General features: G+C 37.2%; 1 protein-coding gene across 2 annotated transcripts in view; it reads right to left on the minus strand.

The window, feature by feature from the left end:
• Positions 1 to 675: 675 nt before the first annotated feature.
• Positions 676 to 23,589, minus strand: part of LOC117288572 — a 35,773-nt gene continuing 12,859 nt past the window's right edge. For both annotated transcript variants that reach the window (XM_033769478.1, XM_033769477.1), the window contains exons 2-4: positions 19,188 to 19,390; positions 6,193 to 6,327; positions 676 to 1,522 (exon numbers count right to left, since the gene is read on the minus strand). In XM_033769478.1, the coding sequence (XP_033625369.1) occupies positions 1,395 to 1,522; positions 6,193 to 6,327; positions 19,188 to 19,218 (294 nt within the window). In that variant the 5' untranslated portion in view covers positions 19,219 to 19,390 and the 3' untranslated portion in view covers positions 676 to 1,394. The remainder of the gene's footprint in view (positions 1,523 to 6,192; positions 6,328 to 19,187; positions 19,391 to 23,589) is intronic.

Below are 23,589 nucleotides of genomic sequence, written 5' to 3' on the forward strand. Positions count from 1 at the left end.
CATGCAAAGTTTAAAATCCTACTTTTTTATATACATTTACACATTCATTATACCACCATGTCAGTTTAAGCTGTTCAGTGGAGATTCATTGATTTAGGAATTGGAGTAACTTGAAGATTTTACGTGCAATACGTAACTGCTTAATAAACAGGGGTGTTTTTGTTTTCATAAACTGGTTATAACGTCAGTAGAAGTGGTCTCATGAAAACAAGTACAAGCAATAGTTACAAATTACAGTACATTTTGGACATAGTAGTACTGTTATATCCAATAATTTACATTACACACACACATGGCTATTGCGTGAAAGACAAACGAGTTTAGGGAGTCTGTGACTATAGACCAATTCGCGTTATTTTGCCCACTTTAATTTGACATACGTCATAGACAGGGTTTGAGGCCATGGCAGAAGACCAGACTGGCCGGAGTTAAAAAAAATAAAAAAATAAAATAAATAATGAAACACAATAAACAAAATAAATGAATAAATAAGATATAAACAACAAAATAAAACCGCTCCAAAATATTTATATAGAAATGGTGACCTTAAACACTTCTCAAGTTTAGGGTCATAGATCGGTAAATACTTCAACAACTAATTACCCTACAAACATGATGAGAACACTGCAGCTGACAATAGTAAAACTATTCTGAGAAGGGATTACATTTGTAGTATGGCTTGTAAAATTTGTTTTAGCCAAAAACATTTGAATTTGGATGATTCATGTATGAATCGTTTCCCAGATTTCTGGGTTTTTGTGTCCTTTTGCGAACGCTGTAGCCAAAGATGCACTTCAACCCGCTGTCATCGCGATAAGTGTATGGATTTGATGTTCCCTGTGAAAAATCCTGAAAATATCCTGACAGTAAATTGCTGTCTTCTCAGCAAATATACACAGTTTTTAACCGAAACTTTCACATGTGACTTGTAATGTATCTATAAGTGTATTTTTGTCTAAAAATTAGTGTAACGTTGACAACGACAATCTATGACCCTACGCTTAACCGTTTTATATTTATATTTTCTTTTCCGACTTTGAATTTCTCGAAACAGATAAAAAGGCAAAGCAAATGATGTATGTGCGACTGACGATACAATAGACCTGAAGCATCAAGCCGCCATCTTAGAGGTAAACCGATGACGAAACAATAAAACGTAAAGATTTGTACGCGCGGCGCACGCAATTGGCCAATAAACAAGCCCTTTTTGTTACCTCTATAGGCGAGGGCACCCTACTGCAATGACGTCATGTGCATAAGGTCTACGATCATTTAACACAAAAACTCGAAAAGGTATAAAGTAAACGCAAAGTATAACGGTCCATGCCTTCCACGTATGTTCGATATAATCATTTTAATTACAAGTCCGAGTTTCATACAAGAATTGTTTCCAATCATGCGTCGTCATCTATTGGAGAATTCCGTGACGTCATCGAGTTGGAGATGAGTCGGTCCACTAGACGAAGCAGGTTGTTTTGCCGTTCGTTTTGATAATCCGTAGCTTTTTGAACTGCTTGCTCTTCTGAAAAAAGATTCAAGTAAAAAAAAAGAAAATGGTTTGAGAATTCAGAAACTACTTCGCATCGTCACAACTGTTCATCATCATTAGGGCATCGCCACATGGGGCAAAATATACATCGCCCGATTTCACAGAGCTGCTTATAAAGACATTGGACACTATTGGTAATTGTCAAAGACAAGTCTTCTCACTTGGTGTATCTCTTATATGCATAAAATAACAAACCTGTGAAAATTTGAGCTCAATTGGTCGTCGAAGTTGCGAGATAATTATGAAAGAAAAAATACTCTTGTCACACGAACTTGTGTACTTTCAGATGCTTGATTTCGAGACCTAAAGTTCTAAATCTGAGGTCTCGAAATCAAAATTCCTGGAAAATTACTTCTTTCTCGACTACGTTACTTCAGAGTGAGCCGTGTCTCACAGTGTTTTATACTATCAATAGAAGTTGTGATACACGAAGTGTGGGTCTTGCACAATACTGTTTACCGAAAGTGTTCAATGGCTTTAAAAAGGGAGTAAACTTGGAGGAAATACTTTCAACATTGCTAAGCTCGGGATAAAAAAGCGAGCCACAAAGTGTCCGGTCCTCTCTTCAACTTGAGGGAAAGTTCCGTTTCTTAAAAATGAAGTACACTTTGAGGAAATACTTTCAACATTGTTAAGTTCGGGATAAAAAGGCGAGTCACACAAAGTGTCAAACTTAAAAAAAAAACTCAATTCCGTTCCTCCCTTTATTTCTGTTAAAATGTCACAAACACTGTCTCCAGTTCATTATTAAGGGACACCAGCTGATACAATAGCTGTAGGTTTTCACGAGGCGAACCCTCCGGTAGTAGTGTAAAAACAAACTCAAGAAACAAGGGTTTAGAATGAATCCCAATTCATAATAGCGAACAGGAGCCAAAAGGTGAGTGCATGTAAGAGGCATAGATCATCGATCGGTTATGACCGGAGGCTGCATTTGATCTTTAGACAATTGACATCGCGCTTGGCTTCAAAAGGTTGAAGTCGCTCACTCTGGGTAGTCATCATTTTGACAACCGGAATATTTGAGCTTCGATTAAATCTTCATTTGTGAGTCCGTTTGTATGGAGGTTCTTTTCAAAGCTAGGCAGGCGCTTCGATACCCCTCTTATCAAAATGCCACGAATTGGGTTAATTTCTCCTTTTTGTATTTGTTTTGATATTGTTGAAAAGACCATGTCTCATGATGATTGGTTCTTAATTGAACGCATAATGCCCAGGATGTGGGAGGAAACAAAATTAAGTCACACAATTATTATCTCTCTAACTAAATATCACGCAATCAATTAGATGTGAAAGCCAACACTGCACCACTTCATAACATTCATTGCAATCATGCACATTGCTATAATTCCCTTCATCCTCGACCACATGAATGTGAGTAGAAAGCCCTAGCATTGTGCAGAGTTACAAACAAAAAGTGGGCCAGAACTCTTCTCAAGTACTTCAGGAAAGGTTTCGATTGGTAACCAGTATTCAAGACGTTTTAAATGAAAACTCAAAAGCTCTCACAAACTTTCACTCGGCCGGAGGCCATCTTGTAATTCTACGCTACATATTCAACAGTTATGGCAAAGAGGTAATTTAAAGATTATATAGGGTGAATAGAATGGTAAGTTCTTCAACAATTTTTGGCCATAGAAACTTTGCTATAATGAGAAGCACTGCAGCTGTTGATCAAGTGTGACATATTTTGAGAAAGGACTCCCTTCGAAGTAATATGCTTTGGATAATTTTCACCTCAAAACATTTGAATATGAGAAACGATTCATGCATGAGTCATTTCTTTTGCGAATGCTGCGGCCAGAGATGTGGTTGCTACCCGCTGTCACCTCGCTGAATGTGGATGGGTGTGATGTTCTCGTGAACAAATCCTAAAAGTATTTTGCTGTTTTCTCAGCAAGTAGACACTGTATTCAGTTGAAACTTTCACATGTGTCTTTGGTTGTATCTTTCTTTATACAACCTATGAATCAGCGTAATATGTTGACAAAAACCAATCTATGACCCTACATTTTAAAGACCGCAACAAATAAATTACGCAAAATATCAAAGGCGGCCCAATGAAGGAAAAAAAGAGAACACTTTAGTCCCAGCGGCAGTTGCTATGGTCTTTTACGTTGATTTAATCCTTCAAAATAATGCCCAATAACCACTGTCCGCACAACTATGTGCAAATTAATTACATTTAGAATTTAATAAAGCGCACTGGATGAGCAATGCATACAGCGGTCGGTTACGAATCCAAATATTAACGCAATCTTAGAAGAACTTAAACCACTTTAAAACATATTGTCTGTATTACTCCCCGTTCTTCTTAATTAACATTGTCTGTAGAAAAAGGAGTTGCCCCTTTAATCCCTGGTTTGCTACCGGAAGTAACCTTTAAGTGGTGGACATTTTAATTAAACCCCAAACTTATTGATTTTCAAGTATTTTGAGTATAGGCCGCTATTCTGTTTGAAGTGGTAACCAAACATGTTGCATGGAGTAAGTGAGATTGTCACAGGCTCATAAAATTATTATCTAATCAATCTAGAAGAAAAAAATTACTAGATAAATAGAAAATATTTGCGTAAGATAACGATACACTAATAAGGTGGGCTTATTATTTTTTATCAATTTTCGCAATTTACAAGTTCGAAATCTAGAGGTATGTCGAAGTGGAGCGTGGACTCAAGCCTATTGTTGCTGGTCAGCAGAGTGTTGGTTCGAGTCCTGGTCTTGTCACACTTGTGTTATTATTGCTTCGCACTTCGGATGGGACGTAAAGCCGTTGGACCCGTGTGTTTTGTAATAATGCACATACAAGAACCAAGTTTTCTGGTATGATTAGCTGCAGGTTGCGCCATAGCACATATATTGGTGCTATATAAATGGATGGATCTTATAATTTGAATATAGCTCCACATACACACTAGAACAAAAAAATACCCAACGCTTTTTGACACTAAGAACTACTTCTAAATATGAACATTTGTAATGGAGGTGTTCTCAGAGATCCGCATTTGGAAATAACTGCTTTTTGTGTTCCTCATTTTGAGTCAAATCAGATCCAACAGCTCAGATCAAGCAGCTGAAACAGCATGATTTATCCCGGTCTAATATTAACTAGGCTTTTACAAACAAAACCCACCCCAAAAGTTGTAAAAATGCTTAATATAATGAAAAGGCAATAAAGACATGTGCTACCGCGGCGTCCAAAATGAGTGTAATATGTCAGAAAGACGCAAGACGTAGGCATAAATCCCCCACTGGGAGTTTTTACCCCTATTGATTTTTTTCTCCTCCGGTGAAGGATTTGAGTAAAGCAGGCTTTGTAGGTAAAACCTTCTATTAACTTGACCGCGAGCAATCGATGCACAGACTGCCCATTTTCACACATTTATTCATAATTAATAAGCTCTCATAAAAGGGGGTGATGTATATTTAGAATATTTCTTACCAACGGAAGAATTCAAACGTACATTCATTTACTTTCATCTTAAAGGTAAAAGGGTCATTGTTTTGTTTTTGTCAATGACTGCTTATTTTTAGGCAAAATTATAAAGAAGGATACAATAAACCATATCAAAATCGAAAAAGGAGAAGAAAAATTCGACCCCAAATTTTAACAAAATGGTGCGCACCCAAAAATGCGCAGGGATTTTTTTTGCTTGAATTAACTTAACTTAACTTAACTTAAATGCATTTATAAAGCGCTTTAACACTGTTTCAAAGCGCTGTACAGTTAAGAAAAACATTAAAATGCAGGACTAAAAAAAACATGAGAAAAATAGCAATATTTTTTTTTTTTTTTAAATACACAACAATTTGGCTTTTGAAAAAAACAGCTCCCCCGCTAGTTGTATTTTGTTCACATTCGCCCCCCCCCAAAAAAAAAAAAATGATTCTTGGTTATGGGCCTGCATCGACAATATATGAAACTACTCAATTTGATTGACGAAAATGTCATAAAATGCTTTAAAATGTTATTTAGTGCCATGACGGTTAACAGAGAATAAGACCCGTTTCGAAAGTTACAAAATCATTCTATATATTATAGTATTCTTTATCCCCGATGCAAATTTCCATCGGTAAAATTATTATTTGTTGAAACATAAAAATGACGCAGTTGATTTCAGGCGCCCGTTTGTATGCGTGCAAAGTACAGGCCTTTGTTTCGTACTACTGCACGGTGAATGTTGTAAAACATTAATCATTGTTGTGTCTTGCTATGACAACGAAGTCAACAAACTGACTAGCTAATAATCATATCAATATATTGTCTAGTCCATTGTAATGAATTATTATATTAAGCACATTAACGGCGACGTCTTGGGGATAAGCTGAGCTTGTCGGAAAAAAGAAAACGAAGGTATTCCTTGCAGCTTTATGGCGCTTCTGTTGGTTTAGAGACACTTATTATTAAGTCGCACGTCGAAGAAAACAGAAGCCATTTGCCGAATCTCATCATTTAAACAAAGGGTGTTGTTATTTGCAGATGATAATAAGATGCACTATTTTTAGCCCGTAAACATGATGAAAGCCCAGGTTCATACTTTACGCGAAATCGAATGAGATGTGAATTTTGGTGACGCAATAGTCAATATTGCGATTTTCCCCACTTATTGTGACGCAATTCTGATACACACAAAACTACTTACCATCTTGTTCGGGAAATGGAGCTATTCTTTTGCCGAAGTGAACCATACATCCCTTGACCGAGCATCTCCTGCTTGCGTGGCATGGTCTTAGGCACACCGTTGATACCATCAGGAAAAGCAACAGCCACGCCAACCCTGAAAAATCAGATTTACAGCAAAAACAAAAAGTTCAGTAGCAAATTTCTTTTAGACAAACTCATTCACAGCTCACTGATCGGGGTGGATTTCACAAAGAGTTAGGACTAGTCTTATCTCTAGTTAGGACTAGTTACTCGTACTAACTTGGGACTAGCCTTAAGTTTTCAATATCTCCTAGAAGACTGGTCCTAAGTTAGGACTAGTCCTAAGTTCTTTGTGAAATTGACTCCTGTGATATCATGTTTTTCCTGTATGTTGTGGAAACATTGTTCTAATTAAATATTTCCTGAGTCAACCCTTTTATTTTGCAACCACGCAGCAGACTTATTGATAAGTGTTTGTTGCCAGTTTATTCATGTTCTTCTTTAAAGCAAATTGGTAATTACTCATGATAATTGTTACCATAAACACTAATGAGCAATGGAGAGATGTTATTTTGATAGTATAAAACATTGTTGGAAACGGCCCCCTCTGAGGTAACTTAGTTTTCGAGAAAGAGGTAATGGTAAAAGACTTCAGGCCTGAAGCCTTTTTAAAGCATCTGAAACATGTGTGTTTTTCGTTCATTATTCTATTGCAACGATGACCAATCGAGTCAAAACTTGCACAGATTTTTTTTTTTTATGTTGGGATACACCTAGTGAGAGATCTGGTCTTTGACAATTACCAAAGGTGAACACCTTCAAAGTAATGAACATAGAATATCCAAACATACAAAAACAAAGAACCAAAAAACAATCTATCAAACGCAATATCTTTACGCCCTCTCAGCAAGTCATATCCATTCATTTATTGCAAACCGAAGTTGATAAATTCATGACATCTGATTTCACACCCAACATGATATGGATATAGAAACATGCTATTAATACTGACAGCCCACTCGAACAGATTCATGAATCGCTTAAAACCAATAATATCAACTTTCAAATTACCACGAGGCGATCCAGCCATTGATTTCACTCCCTCATGTGGAGTTTAGATGCCAGTGTGAAATAGATTATAAAACGTGAATGTCGTTTATATTATCAACTCAAATTGTCTTGAAATCATATTAGCTCTACATCAGTGACGAATTATTGATCTATAACAGCCTAAACTCCATCTTTCCGGACTTTTGTTTAAAGGCCTTAATCGACAGCTCCTTCGGAGGACCCCGGTCAATAGTTTAGCTTCCGAGCGGTGAGTGACAAAACCTAGGAGTGCCTCGCGAGCGCTGCGCCCCCCTTCAAAAACGGGGAAAAAATTGCCGTGACGAACGAACACTAATCAAGGGCAATATTTTGCTCGGGGATCGATTGGTTAGGGTTTGTACTGTGAAACTCACAACAGAATAAAAATCCATTAAAAGCAAATGGCGGCATTATTATCCCCTGTGGTGACGTCAGAAGGGGTAAGTGACCATTGCACGCTAATAAGTCTTCTCTTACTAATTAAACAAGGACCAACTTTCCAATTGTACACAAATTGAAACTAAAAACACATAGCAAAACCGTTCAAAGCAAAAACGTACAATATGTTTTTATGACTGATTTATTATTGTCGAATATCTTTGTCAATAAATTGTCAAACAATCCCACGGGGCATTGATTAATTATATTGATAAGTCTTGAAACTTCAAAAGATATGGACCTTTGCATGAACATGATAAGCGATTTGATTATCTGCAAACCACTGATCGTTAAAGTTGTCTAGACTGGTATGACGACAACTTCAAAAAGAAGGAGGAACCCTACCCCCAATATCAAAAAAACTTTCAACCACGTTTCAGAAAGGTGTCGAGATGACTGAAACACTCAGACACTGAAATTTGATTTTGACCAATTAGCACAAAATGGAAATTGGTATGGTCCCCCATTAGACTTTTAACCCACTTTTAACATTTCGATCAACCTATATGAGGGTACAGAGTTTTATTTGATCTTGCTTTCTTTTGAAACTTGTGCTTTTGTCAATTTTAACTCCCCATTTTTTGCAGTGTGGTATGTCTGCCAAAATCTTCCAATTGCCTGGATTGCAAACATTTTCTCCTATAAATACAACAACGAAACATGTTGCAACCAGCATGCATATATCCACATCATTTTGTTATAACAAAAAGGCAATTTAGCATTAAGTACACGACACTACCCACTCCCACCTCCAACGTCCTTCACCCTTTACAGTCGAATTAACTGGGTTAATTAAGTAACCGAGCACACTCAATTATTATTCATAACGAACACAAGGGAGTCATTTTACAGCCCCTTCCGGTCAGACAAAATAAGTATTGACGAGAACCTTTTGTTTGGCGAGATTATGTTTTCCCTTCTTAGCCTATATTTCTTCTCCGTACCACTTTGGATGGATAACGTTTTCATCGATGATGAGGGTCCTCGTGCGTGGAGTGAGCTGTTTTATAAAAGCCGCGCAAATTCTTGCTGAAAGAGCTCATTGTATACGCCGAGAGACGAAGATACAACACAAAAAGAAGAAGAAACCCCAGGAATATTGCCTCGTAAAGATGTAGACTGTAATTCACTCTTTTCGATTGAAACTAGGGACACAATCATCTACAGTTGTCACTATAGTTCCAATTTGTATAGTGATTTTCAAACTTATAATGAGAGAAGTTTTATAGGGTCGACACATCAGGCCACTAACTTTTGCATTTGCACCATAGGTCATCTTTTGTTGTTTGCCACAGCTAATTCTATTTTCTCACTTTATGTGAATATGAGGCAACGTGGGATGATAGGTTTTATGAAAGTTTTGCAAATCAATTTACTTATTGCTTCCTATTTTTGTTATCGTTTAAATACATTTATCCTATGTCTATGGGATTTGATGTGGCAGGCATTACATGCTGAGGCATCAAAGTTAATTTGGATGCGGTATGTGTATACATGCTAGGTAGATTATGTTCTTTTGGAAATGTTTTATTTACAACCGCCGAGTAGATTATTCGGAATTATGTCTGTAACATGAAAAATGGTCCCCATGGGTATGATTTCTTTCAATGTTATTTTACTTTTTCATAAAACATTAATCAATTAGTCACAAGAATACATCATAAATTGTCTCAAACTGCATGAACCATCTCGACCTAAAATCCAGTTTGGATCCTTTCCGTTTAAAGCCATTGGACACTTTAGGTAAGCAGTATTGTCCAAGGCCCACACTTTGTGTATCACAACTTCTATTTAAAATAACAAACCTGTAGAAATTTAGGCTCAATCGGTCATCGGAGTCGGGAGAAAATAACGGGAAAACCCACCCTTGTTACAGCACGTTTCACCGTGTCATGACATGTGTTTAAAATAAATCCGTAATTCTCGATATCGAGAATTGATATTGTTTTAATGTTTTCTCAAAAAGTAAAGCATTTCATGGAATAACATTTCAAGAGAAGTCTTTCACCGTTACCTTCTGTAAACCCTGCAAGTTATTTGTAAATCTGTAAACTTTTTTTTCGTTCTGAACCGAAAGTGTCCTATGGCTTTAAACCAAGAAATCACAACATTGTCATATACAACAAAACATTCGCAGTCTTTGCTGCATACACACATTAAAATGGCTAGCTCAATATTGTACAATATTAAAAAAAACTACTTATCAGTTGTATTTTCCCGTTTTCTGGTTCACTTATTGTCAGCGCTGTGGTTTTGTTGACAAAGTAGAGCGTGAATTGCTTCGTATAATAGTATTGCATTTTTGTACCAACCTGGCTTACAGATTTCTTGTAATATTTTACGTATTTTTTTAAGTACTGGTGAAAAACATAGAAAGTATATTGTTCGTTCTCCTCCGAGACATGAAAACAGCTAAAAGATAAACACCATTGTACCCCCATCTCTTAACGTAAACCTCTTTGGAAATATTTATCTTTATACAACCTAAGACCCACCATATTTATATATATCACAAATCAAGCCGTGGACAAAAGACAGAGAGCAGTGCTTCATGAGGAGGAAAGTAAATTGACAATAGGAGGTGAACTTGTCCTTGGAAATGCTTGGGGTTTTGTTACGTAGTGTGGAATCGTTGAAGTTTGCAAAGCAAATACGCATCGCAAATTTGTCTATGTTGAGAACATTTTTGTCGAATGTTTTGAAATGGGCTTAAAATAAAACTTTGATATGCTGCACATTGAAAGACATTAGTAATGCCATACCTGGCGAACCGTGTGTTTTTAATTCTGAATCATTTCCCCATCATTTTGAAAAAAATCCTCATTTTTATATCTGAAAGAAGCAATGGCGCAAAGGTGTAAGCAAAGTGACATACGTGTCAGGACTGGGACTCGAACCCACACCCCTCTGATCAGAAACACCAGAGTTTAAGTCCAGTGTAATATTGGTTAAGAAACCAGCAATACACCGTAGCTAAATATTTCAATAATTGGTATTGAAAAGTTATGGTGCTCTAGAAGTGCTATCCAACTTCTTGAGATCCTGAGATAATTTACTGTAGGATGACAACATCAAGAACGTAAGATGTCGTCATCCCGAGGATATCTCTTGGTGGCGTCATCCTAAAAGTAGAATTATGTCTTCCAAAGATAAGCTATTTTGGTATCTCGCATTTTTCAATATTTTATCAGGATTTATCTCAAGAAGTCAACATCTTATTTCAGGATGTCGTCATCCTGGTATACATCATCTTAGGATGTCGTCATCTAACGTTGATGATGTCATCATCCTGCAGTCAATTATCTTATGATTTGAACATGTCGAGTGGCACTTCCAGAGCTCCGTAGAAATTACTCGAAGGATTCTTCTCCCAAAGAATATTCGTGAAACTCAATTTCTCGAAACACACAATGACTTTATAGAAACCCGCATTAAGGCTGGGTTTTTTTTAATATACCAAAATTACGGAGTCTTAACGAAACTAATATTCCTTATGCCTCTCTCAATATTACCCACTTAAGTTTATTTTTAGCCCATCTGTGCTCTACCGATGGGTAATATCATATTTTAATTTCATTCATCCCAGGCTAATTAATTATGTTATTTCTCCAAGAAACCATTGAGCAAGGACACACACAAACGTCAATATAGTGCGTTGCTGTCTTACGTATAGAAATATATTCAAGGGAATAAGAAAGGAGTTGGTTTCAACGATTAAAGGCTCTGGACACTATTGGTAATTACTCAAAATACTTGTCAGCATAAAAACCTTGGTAACGAGCAACGGAGCTGTTGATTGAATAAAACATTGTGAGAAACGGCTCCCTCTGATCATGCTCTGAAGTAACGTATTTTTTTTTTTTTGGAGAAAGAGGTACTTTCTCACTCAAATAATAAAAGATTTCAGCTGAAGCCTTTATCTGAAAGCACACAAAGTAATGCAACAAGGGTGTTTTTTCTTTCATTATTCTCTTGCAAATTCGATGACCAACTGAACCCAAAATTTCACAGGTTTTGTAATTTTGTGCATTATGTTGCGAGAATACTGGTCTTTGGCAATTACCAAACGTGTCCAGTGCCTTTAAGTGTTCTATTGTTTCATTCAGCGGAATAGGCAGGTGTATTCTCTTAAAAATGTGCTACATTTGTTTTGTCTTGTAATGATTGAACCATCGTACACACTATTAACTTGGACATTTTAAATAATAAAGTGTCAACACTTATAGGGGGATCCGTCTCAAGTATAGGCGATACACCGAGCTTTTATTTATAAGTCATTTACACTCAAAAGGGGGTTTCCTTGTTGAGTAAATTGACATGGCCGTAAGCAAACTTCACAACCAACAAAGCAGTGATAACGAAGGCGCATTTTTTTCACCTGCGCCAAATGAAAGCAGGGCTGCGTCGCCTGCTAAGTCGGTTCGGACGACTAGGGTGTGTTGAGAGGTGGGGGGGGGGGGGGGGGCAGGCAGGTTCAAAAGATCAACCAGCGTCAGGTTTTTCGTTATAGAAGTTCGATTACACAATTATTACAACCCGTTTTGCTAACAGTTTTGATTCAAAAAGAATTGAAGAAATGTACGGTGATTCGGGGAAGATTTTGCTGCAGAAGAATTCGAGTTTGTGATGTCCTGCTAAGACTAAATAGGATGTATTTGTATTCTGATTCCGAGGTTTATTCAAACGGCCCTACTTTTAAAGGCCTATATTTAAAGGATCCATGTAAACTAGAAAAAAACAAAAACCAAGAACATTTGTTTGTATATATTCTTTATTTCTTAACTGCGACCCTTTTGTTTATAATCCTCTCCCGGCCTCCCCCATCTTCGAAACTTCCAATATGACAATTACGTAGGGCGTATGATTCACAGTAAAAGCATAGTCATCAAACATAAAAATCAAGAAATGCTCTTGTTGTCTTGTTCTTTTTCAACCACAAGCCAAAATCCCGACATAGATGTCTTTTTGCACTGTTCAAACAGCATGTACATGACACCATCATATACTTTAGAGTTAAATTTATTGGTGTTTATGTCCCTAGACTTAAAAGTACGCTTAATTGTGGGAGACTTGGATCGCGTGTCACTGGCTGTTATATACAGACCTCACCGTGAATCACCCAACACAAAATAGAGAGCCGGTTAAATTACAGGGTTCGACTCACTCCATTCAAGAAAAGGAAAGTACTATGAGTTTAAAGGCACTGGACACTATTGGTAATTTTCAAAGACCTGTATTCTCACTTGGTGTATCCCAACACCCATGTTGCACATGTTCGTGTGCTTTCAGATGCTTAATAAACGCTTCAGGCCTGACGTCTCATATTTGAGTGACAAGTTACCTCTTTCTTACCAAATAAGTTGTATGCTAACATTAACGAGTAATTTGAGTAAATACCAAATGTGTCCAGTGCCTTTAACGCAAGACCATTCTTAGCTTTGAGTTACTGACACGTCTGTTGTGACCGTTGTCGATATATCAACTTTCCGTGAAACGCAAAACCCTCCGAAAGGAAGGGTCGTTTCACAAACCCCGAAACAATGTTTGATTCTCGCATTGACGTGAAGAGGAAGTGGGTTTAACTTACCTGTAATTTACGTTTGTGAAAAAGTAAAATGAATGAAGGACCTATTTGAATTGGTAAACTCAGCAAATTTCAATGACCAGTCTTCTCACTCAATGTATCTCAACATTAGCATAAAATAACAAACCTGTGAAAATTTGAGCTCAGTCGGACATCGAATTTACGAGATAATAATGAAAGAAAAAAAAACACCCTTGTCACACGTAGTTGTGTGTGTTTAGATGGTTGATTTCGAGACCTCAAGTTCTAAATCTGAGGTCTCGAAATCAAATTCGTGGAAAATTACTTCTTTCTCGAAAACTATGGCACTTGAGAGGGAGCCGTTTCTCACAATGTTTTATACCATCAACCTCTCCCCATTACTCGTCACTAAGAAAGGATTTATGCTAATAATTATTTTGAGTAATTACCAGTATAGTGTCCACTGCCTTTAATAAATGGTTTCAAACGCTTTCTATAGACCAACTCGCCTGATCCGAGGCAACGCGTGCCTTTAATACTCGCTATGCTGACGTTATACTTAAATTGGACTTGCCTGCAAAAACTCAGATTAAAATTTCCTATTTGAGATGTGGACATTACCCATTTGAGTATTTTGCCTTTTAGTTCTTTAAATACTGTATTTATAAAAGTTTATAGGCCTCATAATTATTTTGTGTTTTTGGTATCTGTTTGTTTGGAATGTTTAAAACACAAGCAAAGTACGATACAATTTTACTTGATGCAGTGTTAATACTATACTTATAGAACAAATAAACACTGTGTGGAATTTAACATTCAGTTCTTGTTCTGCCACAACTCGCTGCTTTAAAGCCTTTACCCAGATAGTATTTTTGTCAAATTAAGTTATCTTGAATGAACTCTGGAAATCAGTTGAGAGCATTCGAACGAGAATTTAGCCCGAGGTAGTATATAACACTGTGGCTTCTCATTCTACTGATTAACGTAAACCTCAAATCCCTATGTGTTAAAATGAAAAAATTGTCAAGCTCCATCTCTGCAAAACCGGCCAAACTTTATTCGATCGTTGGAAAAAGACTTGTTACTAGTCCCCCTGCACGGTTGACTTTTGACCGGCTGACTTTATACACTGCGTTATGTTAAACCACAGCGCGAACCGAACAGTGGGAACTGGAGACAAGTCTAACGGCAATAAACGTGTTGCAATTTGATTGTTCCGTGGCCTTAAAATAGAATACTAAATAATCGATGTTTCCTCAACCAACCTTCGGTCCCAGAGAAGACCGATTATTAACCAATTTACGCGGAAAATAAAGACGAGTGAGGTTCTGGAAAGAAAGGAAATTATCCCTCGCACAGGGGAAAAGAAGCATCACAGTTGATCAACCCCCAAGGAAGAAACAATGTTTGGGTGTCATTATTAAATGAAACGATCTGAGCAAGTTAACGATTTTTCCTAAACGAGGAAGAAGGGCCATGACTTTAGGATCCGAGCGGCGGACTGATCGACCTGAGAGTAGTAAGCCTTGGGGACAATAAACCTATATTTTTCTCAACCCCAGAAAATTAATGTTCCATAAGAGCAGGTTTATCCCGTTACATGATTTTGAAAAAAAAACATCCAACAAAAAAGCATGCTTGTGTAGTTTCCAAACTACTCTTCAACAAAAACAAAACAGAACATTGGGTCTATACCATAAAAACTACGACGAGATTACCACCAGTGACGTCAGTTAAAGGTAGTGGACACTATTGGTAACTGTCGAAGACTAGCCTTCACAGTTAGTGTATCTCAACAAAATTATGCATAAAATAACATACTGTCAAAATTTGAGCTCAATCGGTCATCGAACTTGCGAGAAAATAATGAAAGAAAAAAACACCCTTGTCACACAAAATTGTGTGCATTTAGATGGTTGATTTCGAGACCTCAAGTTCTAAACCTGAGGTCTCGAAATCAAATTCGTGAGAAATTACTTCTTTCTCGAAAACTATGGCACTTCAGATGGAGCCGTTTCTCACAATGTTTTATACCATCAACCTCTGCCCATTACTCGTCACCAAGAAAGGTTTTATGCTCATAAATATTTTGAGTAACTACCAATAGTGTCCACTGCCTTTAAAACAAATCCGACTTTCGCTATAGCAGCGGTGTAGTGGTGTGGGCCTAACTTGGTTCTCGAACTCAAATACGTCAAGTTTACTCATTTTCCCCGTACTCGTCCTGTACTCGTACGAAATCTCATGTGACTTTCACAGTCATTTATAGAAGTTTGTGATATTTTTAAAGAACATTTCAGGTTGCTTACTACGATTGAGATTTTGTACAATTGTAATATTTTGGGTCTCCATTTGAGACTGAGCAGGTTATTAATTGCCTATTTTGTTTCCTTTACACGTCAAAGTAATGTTGTTAGCAAAGGCTCCCGATAATACCAGACAATACGTCAGAAGCTTTCAAAGTAAACACATAAAAATACTAATTATTTATAAACAACTGAGGTAAACAAAATAATGATTCCTTATGATTTCTAAGATATCCCATCGCTCAAACTGCGTCATTTCATTATTGTTGTACCTGATGTCTGGGATATAGAAAACACAAAACCCACACATAATAATTGTCTTTATCTTCAATCTTTAATTTTGATCCGTGTGTTTGCTCTTTCTTAATTAATGATCCTCACATCGTATACAATACATAGATATGCTAAAAGTCAATATCGTCACAAGATGATATTTCGAAAATCACAACAGACACAAACACCCTTTTCTGTGTAGATTGCAACGGGTAGTGACGCTATACCCCAAAGGGCAAACAGGCCCCGGGAGGAACCAGACATGAAGATGACATGAGATCTAGCTAAGATTTCTCACGACGACTATCAATTAAGGGCATTATTAACACTCTAGCCTGGGGAGATATGATGGGGTATCTTGCAGCACAGATAGATAGAGAAAAAAAAGAGTGAATAAAGGTAGAGCGGGGAAAATAATAAATCTAGACGTGTAATATGAAATGAATATTGACTGATTTCATTATTGTCTTTGTGTGACTTGATGATTTCAACTCTTTTTTGTGTGCATGTGAGACAAGATCACATTTGGTAAAATGATAGAGAAAAAGAAATATTGGAAAATATAGATTGAGACTGATATTGGAGTATAGGTGAAATACCAGTTCGGTTTATCCTCAAGGTTTCATTCAAGCTCTTAAGATAAACTGTTTCTGAATTTATTTGTTTAAAGTATTATACAAAATTGTTGTAAGAATTTGGCGAAACTTGGTTTTAAAAGGTTTCAAAGGTGCGGAGTTTAGGACTCTTTTCTCTGCACACAGATATCACTGTAGTATAATACGAAAGTGTAAGGCCGCCAGGGCCAAGTTAAGGCTATAGTTTTTCAGCTTTCCAAAAAATAAATGGCCACAAATACTTACTTGGTAATAAGCACAGCTGCTGTTGATATTATTTTGAGAAAGGATTCCCTTCAAAGAAGTATGGTTTGGATTTATTTTTAATAGTTTGGAAGTTAATCATTTGATTCTGAGACACGATTCATGCATAAATAATTTCTCAGTGATGCGTTTGGTTCCGGCTGTCACCTCGATTAACGAGGATAGGTTTCGATCTTTTTGTGAAAACACCTTAGAATTTTGTTTGCGTTTTTCTCAGGAGGTAGACACTTTATTTGATAAATGTTTCATTTTTTTTTATTTATTCAAGTCGCTGGACACACAAGGCCCGAAGGCCACTTCAAGGTGTGGGCTACAATCAACTATTTTTCAAGGGGCCGTTGACACCTACTCCTGGGGCTGAAACAGGGTTACCCCAGTCCACGGATGTAGGCTTCGGTACCATTCTTCAGAAGCTCGGCTGGTAGAGCGGATAGCACCACCTCCTCAACTTTAGGAAGCAATCATGGTTAAGTGATTGCTTTAAAAGGACACAAGTGTCACGACCGGGACTCGAACCCACACTAAACTAATCAAACCCTACAGCTTGAATCCGGTGCTCTTACCACTAGGCAATGACATGCCATAAAATGACACTGTCTTTGGCAGAAACTTTCACATGTGACTACTATTATTTCCTTCGTAACAATTTTGTAAAAAATCGGTACTAAATTTACGAAAAACAATTGACGAAAAAACAATCTATGACCCTAACGTATATTGGTTTTAGTTGGCAGGAATTGGTTCCAAACATCATGTTTGCAGTATTACGGACTTAAAGAAGGCTTCAAACGGGGTTGTGTGTGTGGCCAGTCATGCTTTTTGTTTACTTTAAGAATGAATTGTGTATATTTTAAGTGACAACAATTAAGGAAGTCAAGCGGAAGCCTCTTTATTCTGTGTTAGACCGTGCAAGGTTTGCCGCACCAAAATCCATTAATTAACAGCACTATAGAGCCTGAGTTAAAAACAAAAACTATAGGTCCTGTATTTCGAAAACTCTTATTAGGCATACACTACTGGTAATTACCCAACATAATTGTTAGCATGCATGGTAACGAGCAATGGAGAGCTGTTAATATTATAGAACATTGTGAGAAACGGCTCATTCTGCAATAATGTAGTTTTAAAGAAAGAGGTAATTTCTCACTCAAATAATAAAATACTTCCTCAGCTGAAGCCCTTTATCCTGCATCTAAAAGCACACACAGTGATGCAACTGAGGTATTTTTCTTCCATTACTCTCTTGCAACTTCGGTGACCAATATTATCGAGCCCAAATATACTTATTATTTTAAGCATATGTTGAGATACACCAGGTGCGAATACTGGTCTCTGACAATTACCAATAGTGTCCGGTGCCTTTAAGTCAAGCTCCCACGAAGAAGAAGTAATAAAGTGCTAGTACCATTGGTTGAGACCGGAGTCAACTCACTGGCAAATACTACTTACTGGGGAAATATCCGTTGAATTACCCGCGTGAAGTCCTAAGATAACAAGGCGTTACGGGTCAAATGAAGTCGCTTCGGGCAGGTCTCGAAAATAAGCAGCGATTTCGAAAGAGAAGAAGTGAGGGGCTGATGTTTTGGTAACGAAGCCTTCACTTGACCCATTAATAAAAAAAAATGTTTTTTTGAAACTGAACTATTAGTTTGCAAGTGAACTATTAGCTCAAAATGAAATCACGTACTGACTTTACAGTAAACAAATTCTGTCGTTCTTATGTCAACGTCAATTTAAAAGGTGAAAATTATGTCCATGTCTCGAAAATAATCAGCGATTGCAAAAGATAAGGTGAACGGGGCTTATATTTCAGTAACAAAGACATTAAATAATGGTATATTTGCAAGTGAGCTAGCAATTGAAACTCAAAATGAAATACAAATTGTGCTGTTGCTGTGGCAACGCCAATTCAAAACCACAACAATTATACATGTATTTTTGCGATAGAAATAATGGTGCACGGACTCGATGCTTTTGTAACTATAAACCTCCTTAATACAGTAAATATAGTAAAGTCAAAAACAAAACATGTAGGGGCATATCAATGTCACATTTCGCCAAGTCATTTCGTTTCAATCTTTATAATCGAATAAAGCATATTTTAATCACTGACCTTAAGGAGGACGAACGTTTCAAATGAAACACTCATGTTTAAAGAAAACAATTAAAAAAAACATCCGTACGGCCTATCAATGTCACATTTCGACAAGACATTTCTTGCTATAAGTATTGCTTAAAGCTTTGCATGGTATGGATAAATAGAAGAAGAAATATATAAATAAAGAGTAACATTTCGGGTACAACCATGTGTTAGTCTCTTTTGTGGAAGTGTTGGCTCTGAAGAGAGCCGGTGTGCTCTGCAAAGAGATTTACGCATGGTTGTACGCAAGTTTACTATTCATATATAGTTTCTTCCTATTTATTCCTCTGTTGGTAAATACTTAAAACAAAAGGAGTAACTCACCGTTATTTGTCTTTCCTGGCACCACAGCCATGTTTCTGTATTTTGGGATGATCGGGTACGATCTCACTTCAATCAGCCTCTCTAAGGTGTTCCTCGCTTACTGTCTTGAACTTGCACACTCGAGTATATAAGCAAAGACGAGCCTCAGTCAGGTTGCGCACTGTCCTTGCGTTAACGTTGAAATGTGAATCAGCGAATGTGATCTGTATTCATTGCACACGAAAGGGAGGGAAACAAACCACAGTTTTTATCGGTGTGAACAACTCTTAAGAATCCACGTCATCGAAGCTTGTAAAAGAAGATGAAAGTCAGTTCTTGGTAAACACAGGTACTAGGGAATTTGTGAGTGTCAGTAGTCGTTACGATTCAACACAAATAACGACTTCACAAATACCTACTGGGGAGATGCACGCACAGTAGTCATTAAGGAACGGTATAGTGGGTTACACCAATATATAAATATGATAATGAAAACCAGGCCTAAAGGTATAATTTGATTCACTGTCTGTGATTCAATACTTAATGCTAATATAAATGAATATTGTGATCTCATTTCGTTATTAAAGGATCAGTTAATGAAATTTTAATCAGTATTATTTTATATTCCTCAAAAAGACGGGTATAAAGGGTATTATTACGAGTGACTTGAAGCGTGCAAAAGTTAAAACAGCTTTTTGATATAATTTGTTTTATTTGATTTACGATGAATTTCATTAAAACTTTCATTACATAAAGTACCATTAAGTATCCACTATTAAATTCAACATCTCACCATTTCTTGCAAACACGAAAAACAAATAACGAAAGGTACAACCGTAATTTGTGAAAGTTAAACTTTCTCGAATTTCGTTATCGTCGACATGGCCCACCCAAAAGGTCATCTGGTGTTAACAATGCGTGCATAAACATTGATTGTTGGCCAATCAGCGTTAAGGAATCGAAATGCGTCATGAATAAATTTATCATTCATGCACATGTATACTTCGTAGAGGTTAATGACGAGTGACATGGATTAGCAATTGTTCATTTATTGAAAATTGCCAGAGTGTTCTTTACCTCTAAACCGCAATGAATAATGAATAAGTAAATATAAATAACTTAACCGCAATGAATAATGAATAAGTAAATTAAATTAAAGGACAGCAGTTTTTCGTTGGGAGCTTGTCAGAAAGTATACTCTACGGAAATTATTAGAAAGTAATGTATATTGCTTCGGAATATGCTGTAAAAAAAATAGTATACAAAATCAAATGAGCATATCTCAAGTAATAAATCACAGGGGAAACTGACTGGTAAATGTATTGACAAATTAATAGGGAGACCGCCCGCAAAGGACATGATACCTAAGTTGGTAGAGCGCCGGCGCGTTAATCCGGAGGTCGTTGGTTCACATGTAACGTGTTTTGTTATCACTACTCACGTGTCTATAAGGTCTAACAGGGCTGTCGCATAATATTTATGCATGAGGTACGTCACAATGCTAACTCAAAACGAGGCGATGGGCGCAGGCACTGCAAGTGATGATGGGGAACGTGCGCCCATAGCCTCATTTTGGGTAGGAATTATGACGTCATGCAAAGTATTAAGAGAGGCGTACAGCCTGAACGCCTAGCCTAGGGTTCAATCGCAGTACGTAAGTAAGCTGAGCACAACCAAACTTTGCTTACCAACGATATGGTTACCGACTAAAATACCCATGTCAAAATGTACAATGTGACCGGTATCCTGTCCATATCTGCTTAGCATGAAATCTTTAAGCAATATTTTCTTCTTAAACAGCTCTATGACAAAGTCATGCCCAGATCGTGTGCCATGGTGCCGGGGCCGTCTGGTTCTGGGATTGGGTAACATTTAGGCTGGGGATTAAAGACACTGGACACTATTGGTAATTGTCAAGACCAGTCTTCCCACTTAGTGTATCTTAACATATGCATAAAATAACCAACCTGTGAAAGTTTGAGCTCAATTGGTCGTCGAAGTTGCTAGATAATAATGAAAGAAAAAACACCCTTGTCACACGAAGTTGTGTGCGTTTAGATGGTTGATTTCGAGACCTCAAATTCTAAATCTGAGGTCTCGAAATTAAATTTGTGGAAAATAACTTCTTCCTCGAAAACTATGTCACTTCAGAGGGAGCCGTTTCTCACACGTTTTATTCTATCAACCTCTACCCATTACTTGTCACCAAGTGAGGTTTTATGGCAATAATTTTTTTCTTTAAAAGTTGTTGGTTACAGTCGTAGGCACTGCACATACGTTTTATAACATTATTTTTTCTCAGATGATTCAGGGAAAACATAAACTGTCAAAAAGCCTCATGGTTTTATGGCCACTGGGCTGCCATATTTTAAAATATTTTGGCGAATTTCCAGGTAGTTATAAATTAAGAGTTAAGTTTCTAATGAATTCAAAATAGCACAGGCGCGAAAATGCATGTGGAATTTTCATTCCTGGAACCGGCAGCCGATGTGGTCCGAGCTCAAATCTGATAAAAGCGTGCTAAACACACCCGGAGCCTTTTTTTATGGCGTGACATCATCAAAATGACGTCAGTTAATTTGCATAATGAGGTCACTGTCCTAAGCATTTCACCACGTCAAATTATAAAATTGTACCCATCACCCCTTCTACATAATGACCTACAAAAGCTATAGGGGTGAAACTAAAGAGTTTGATCCGGATCGACCGAGAGGGGGGTTGAGTTGTCTGCGGGTGTTGCATGCAGCGAATTCCTAATTAAATCTAGGGGGATTAGCTATGAGATAGAGAGAGTGTGGGACGTTATCTAGATGCATAACTATGTGACGGCAGGCTAAATATGACTGTCATAGACCAGACTTGCTCTGTGATCTCTGCCGAGCAGCATCAACGTTTGATGCGCCAGTGGCAGGTTCAGGAGTAGGCCAAGTACCCCACTTCTCCAAAGAATAAAAACAAGAATGTGGAGGAATTACAGAGTGAGGAAAAGGTACATGCTATTACACTTTTTTGGCAGACGTCTGAGCGGGAAAACATGAATATTTTAAGTGAATTAAACAAGCGGTAACTGGTGGTTGAACCCCGCGTAACCCTGGAATACGTTAAAAATCACAACAACTTTAGAGTAGCCTCGAGTAACCGCCTGCTTAATTGTGCATTCTTTCTGAAGTTTAAGCTGCGCATTGATGTTTGTTTTACAAATCTGAACTTTATTGTGCCACACTCTCATCAATTTAAACACTTTCACCTTTTTACATTTGAACTTTGTCTATATACAATTGTAGGCCTACCTTTTGTGAATATTGCTTCTGATCGATTGTGATAATAACTAAATGAAACATGACCCTTGAACCTTAAAAATGAGGTTAAACTATGTTGATGAAAATGACCGGAACAAACTAATGACGGCATGACGGTCTGTCTCGTAGAAGTAGATGCATCTACTCAGCGGTAATAAGTTATGTTTGTTTAGACATTGTGGTTGGCGAGTTTGCACACGGATGCAACAAACTCTTTCAATCATTTCGACTGTCATAAACAAAACCAAAATCTACCATGATTGGTACTTCTTTATGTTCTGAGAAAAATCCTCCCCCGCGCCGCGCTTGTCCAAAATTTGAGACTTGATATCGATTCTTATATGATGGGCTCAACTCAAAGCAAAATATTAATAAATATATATTGCCAATAAATGATCACACAAAGTTTCCTATAGTCTAGAGTGTGAGACAGGTTTAATTGGGTTTGACCAGTGAGGGGCTCAGGCCATCCTTTGTAGTAGTTATAGATATGATCGGCTGATTTGACGAAGAGTAGACAGTTTTTATAATTTACTTCAACTCACAGAGGCAGATGGCCTGGGCTTGAGTGGTGCTCATGTCCATGAAGGTGTGTGGATATTACACACAATGTATATGTCTACACATAAATAATCCACAGATTTGCGAGTTCATTATACAGTATTAAGAAAACAAAACAAGTAAATTCCATGGTAATTGGTGAAAGCTCACTGACCAAACCTTAAATTGAAATTCGGGACAGCCAACATTTGATGATATGCAGTTTACCGTTGCTTTATCTGATTTAGCAATCAAGATAAAATGAGCCCCACAGAAACGTGAAAACAATTCTCATAGAAAAAAATAATCGCCTTTCATTGTTGTAGTTGTTTTCGTTTTTATATAGTTGTTGTTTTTCTAGGACAATGTTCACCTTTTTCAAACAAATTGTTTTGATTATGTGTTTTTGTTGAAAACAAAAAAGGATGGATCCGAATCTATCTTTCAATAAACAGCAATTTTATACCCAAAATTATATCGAGAGGTAGGCCTATCTGCAAAAAAAAAATAGTTAAAAAATCTGAAACAATTCTCAACCCCCACCTTGAGCTCTAACCCTAACCTTAACGATGCACCAACGTCAA

This window comes from Asterias rubens, chromosome 3 (genome assembly GCF_902459465.1).
Source record: "Asterias rubens chromosome 3, eAstRub1.3, whole genome shotgun sequence".
Taxonomy (NCBI): domain Eukaryota; kingdom Metazoa; phylum Echinodermata; class Asteroidea; order Forcipulatida; family Asteriidae; genus Asterias; species Asterias rubens.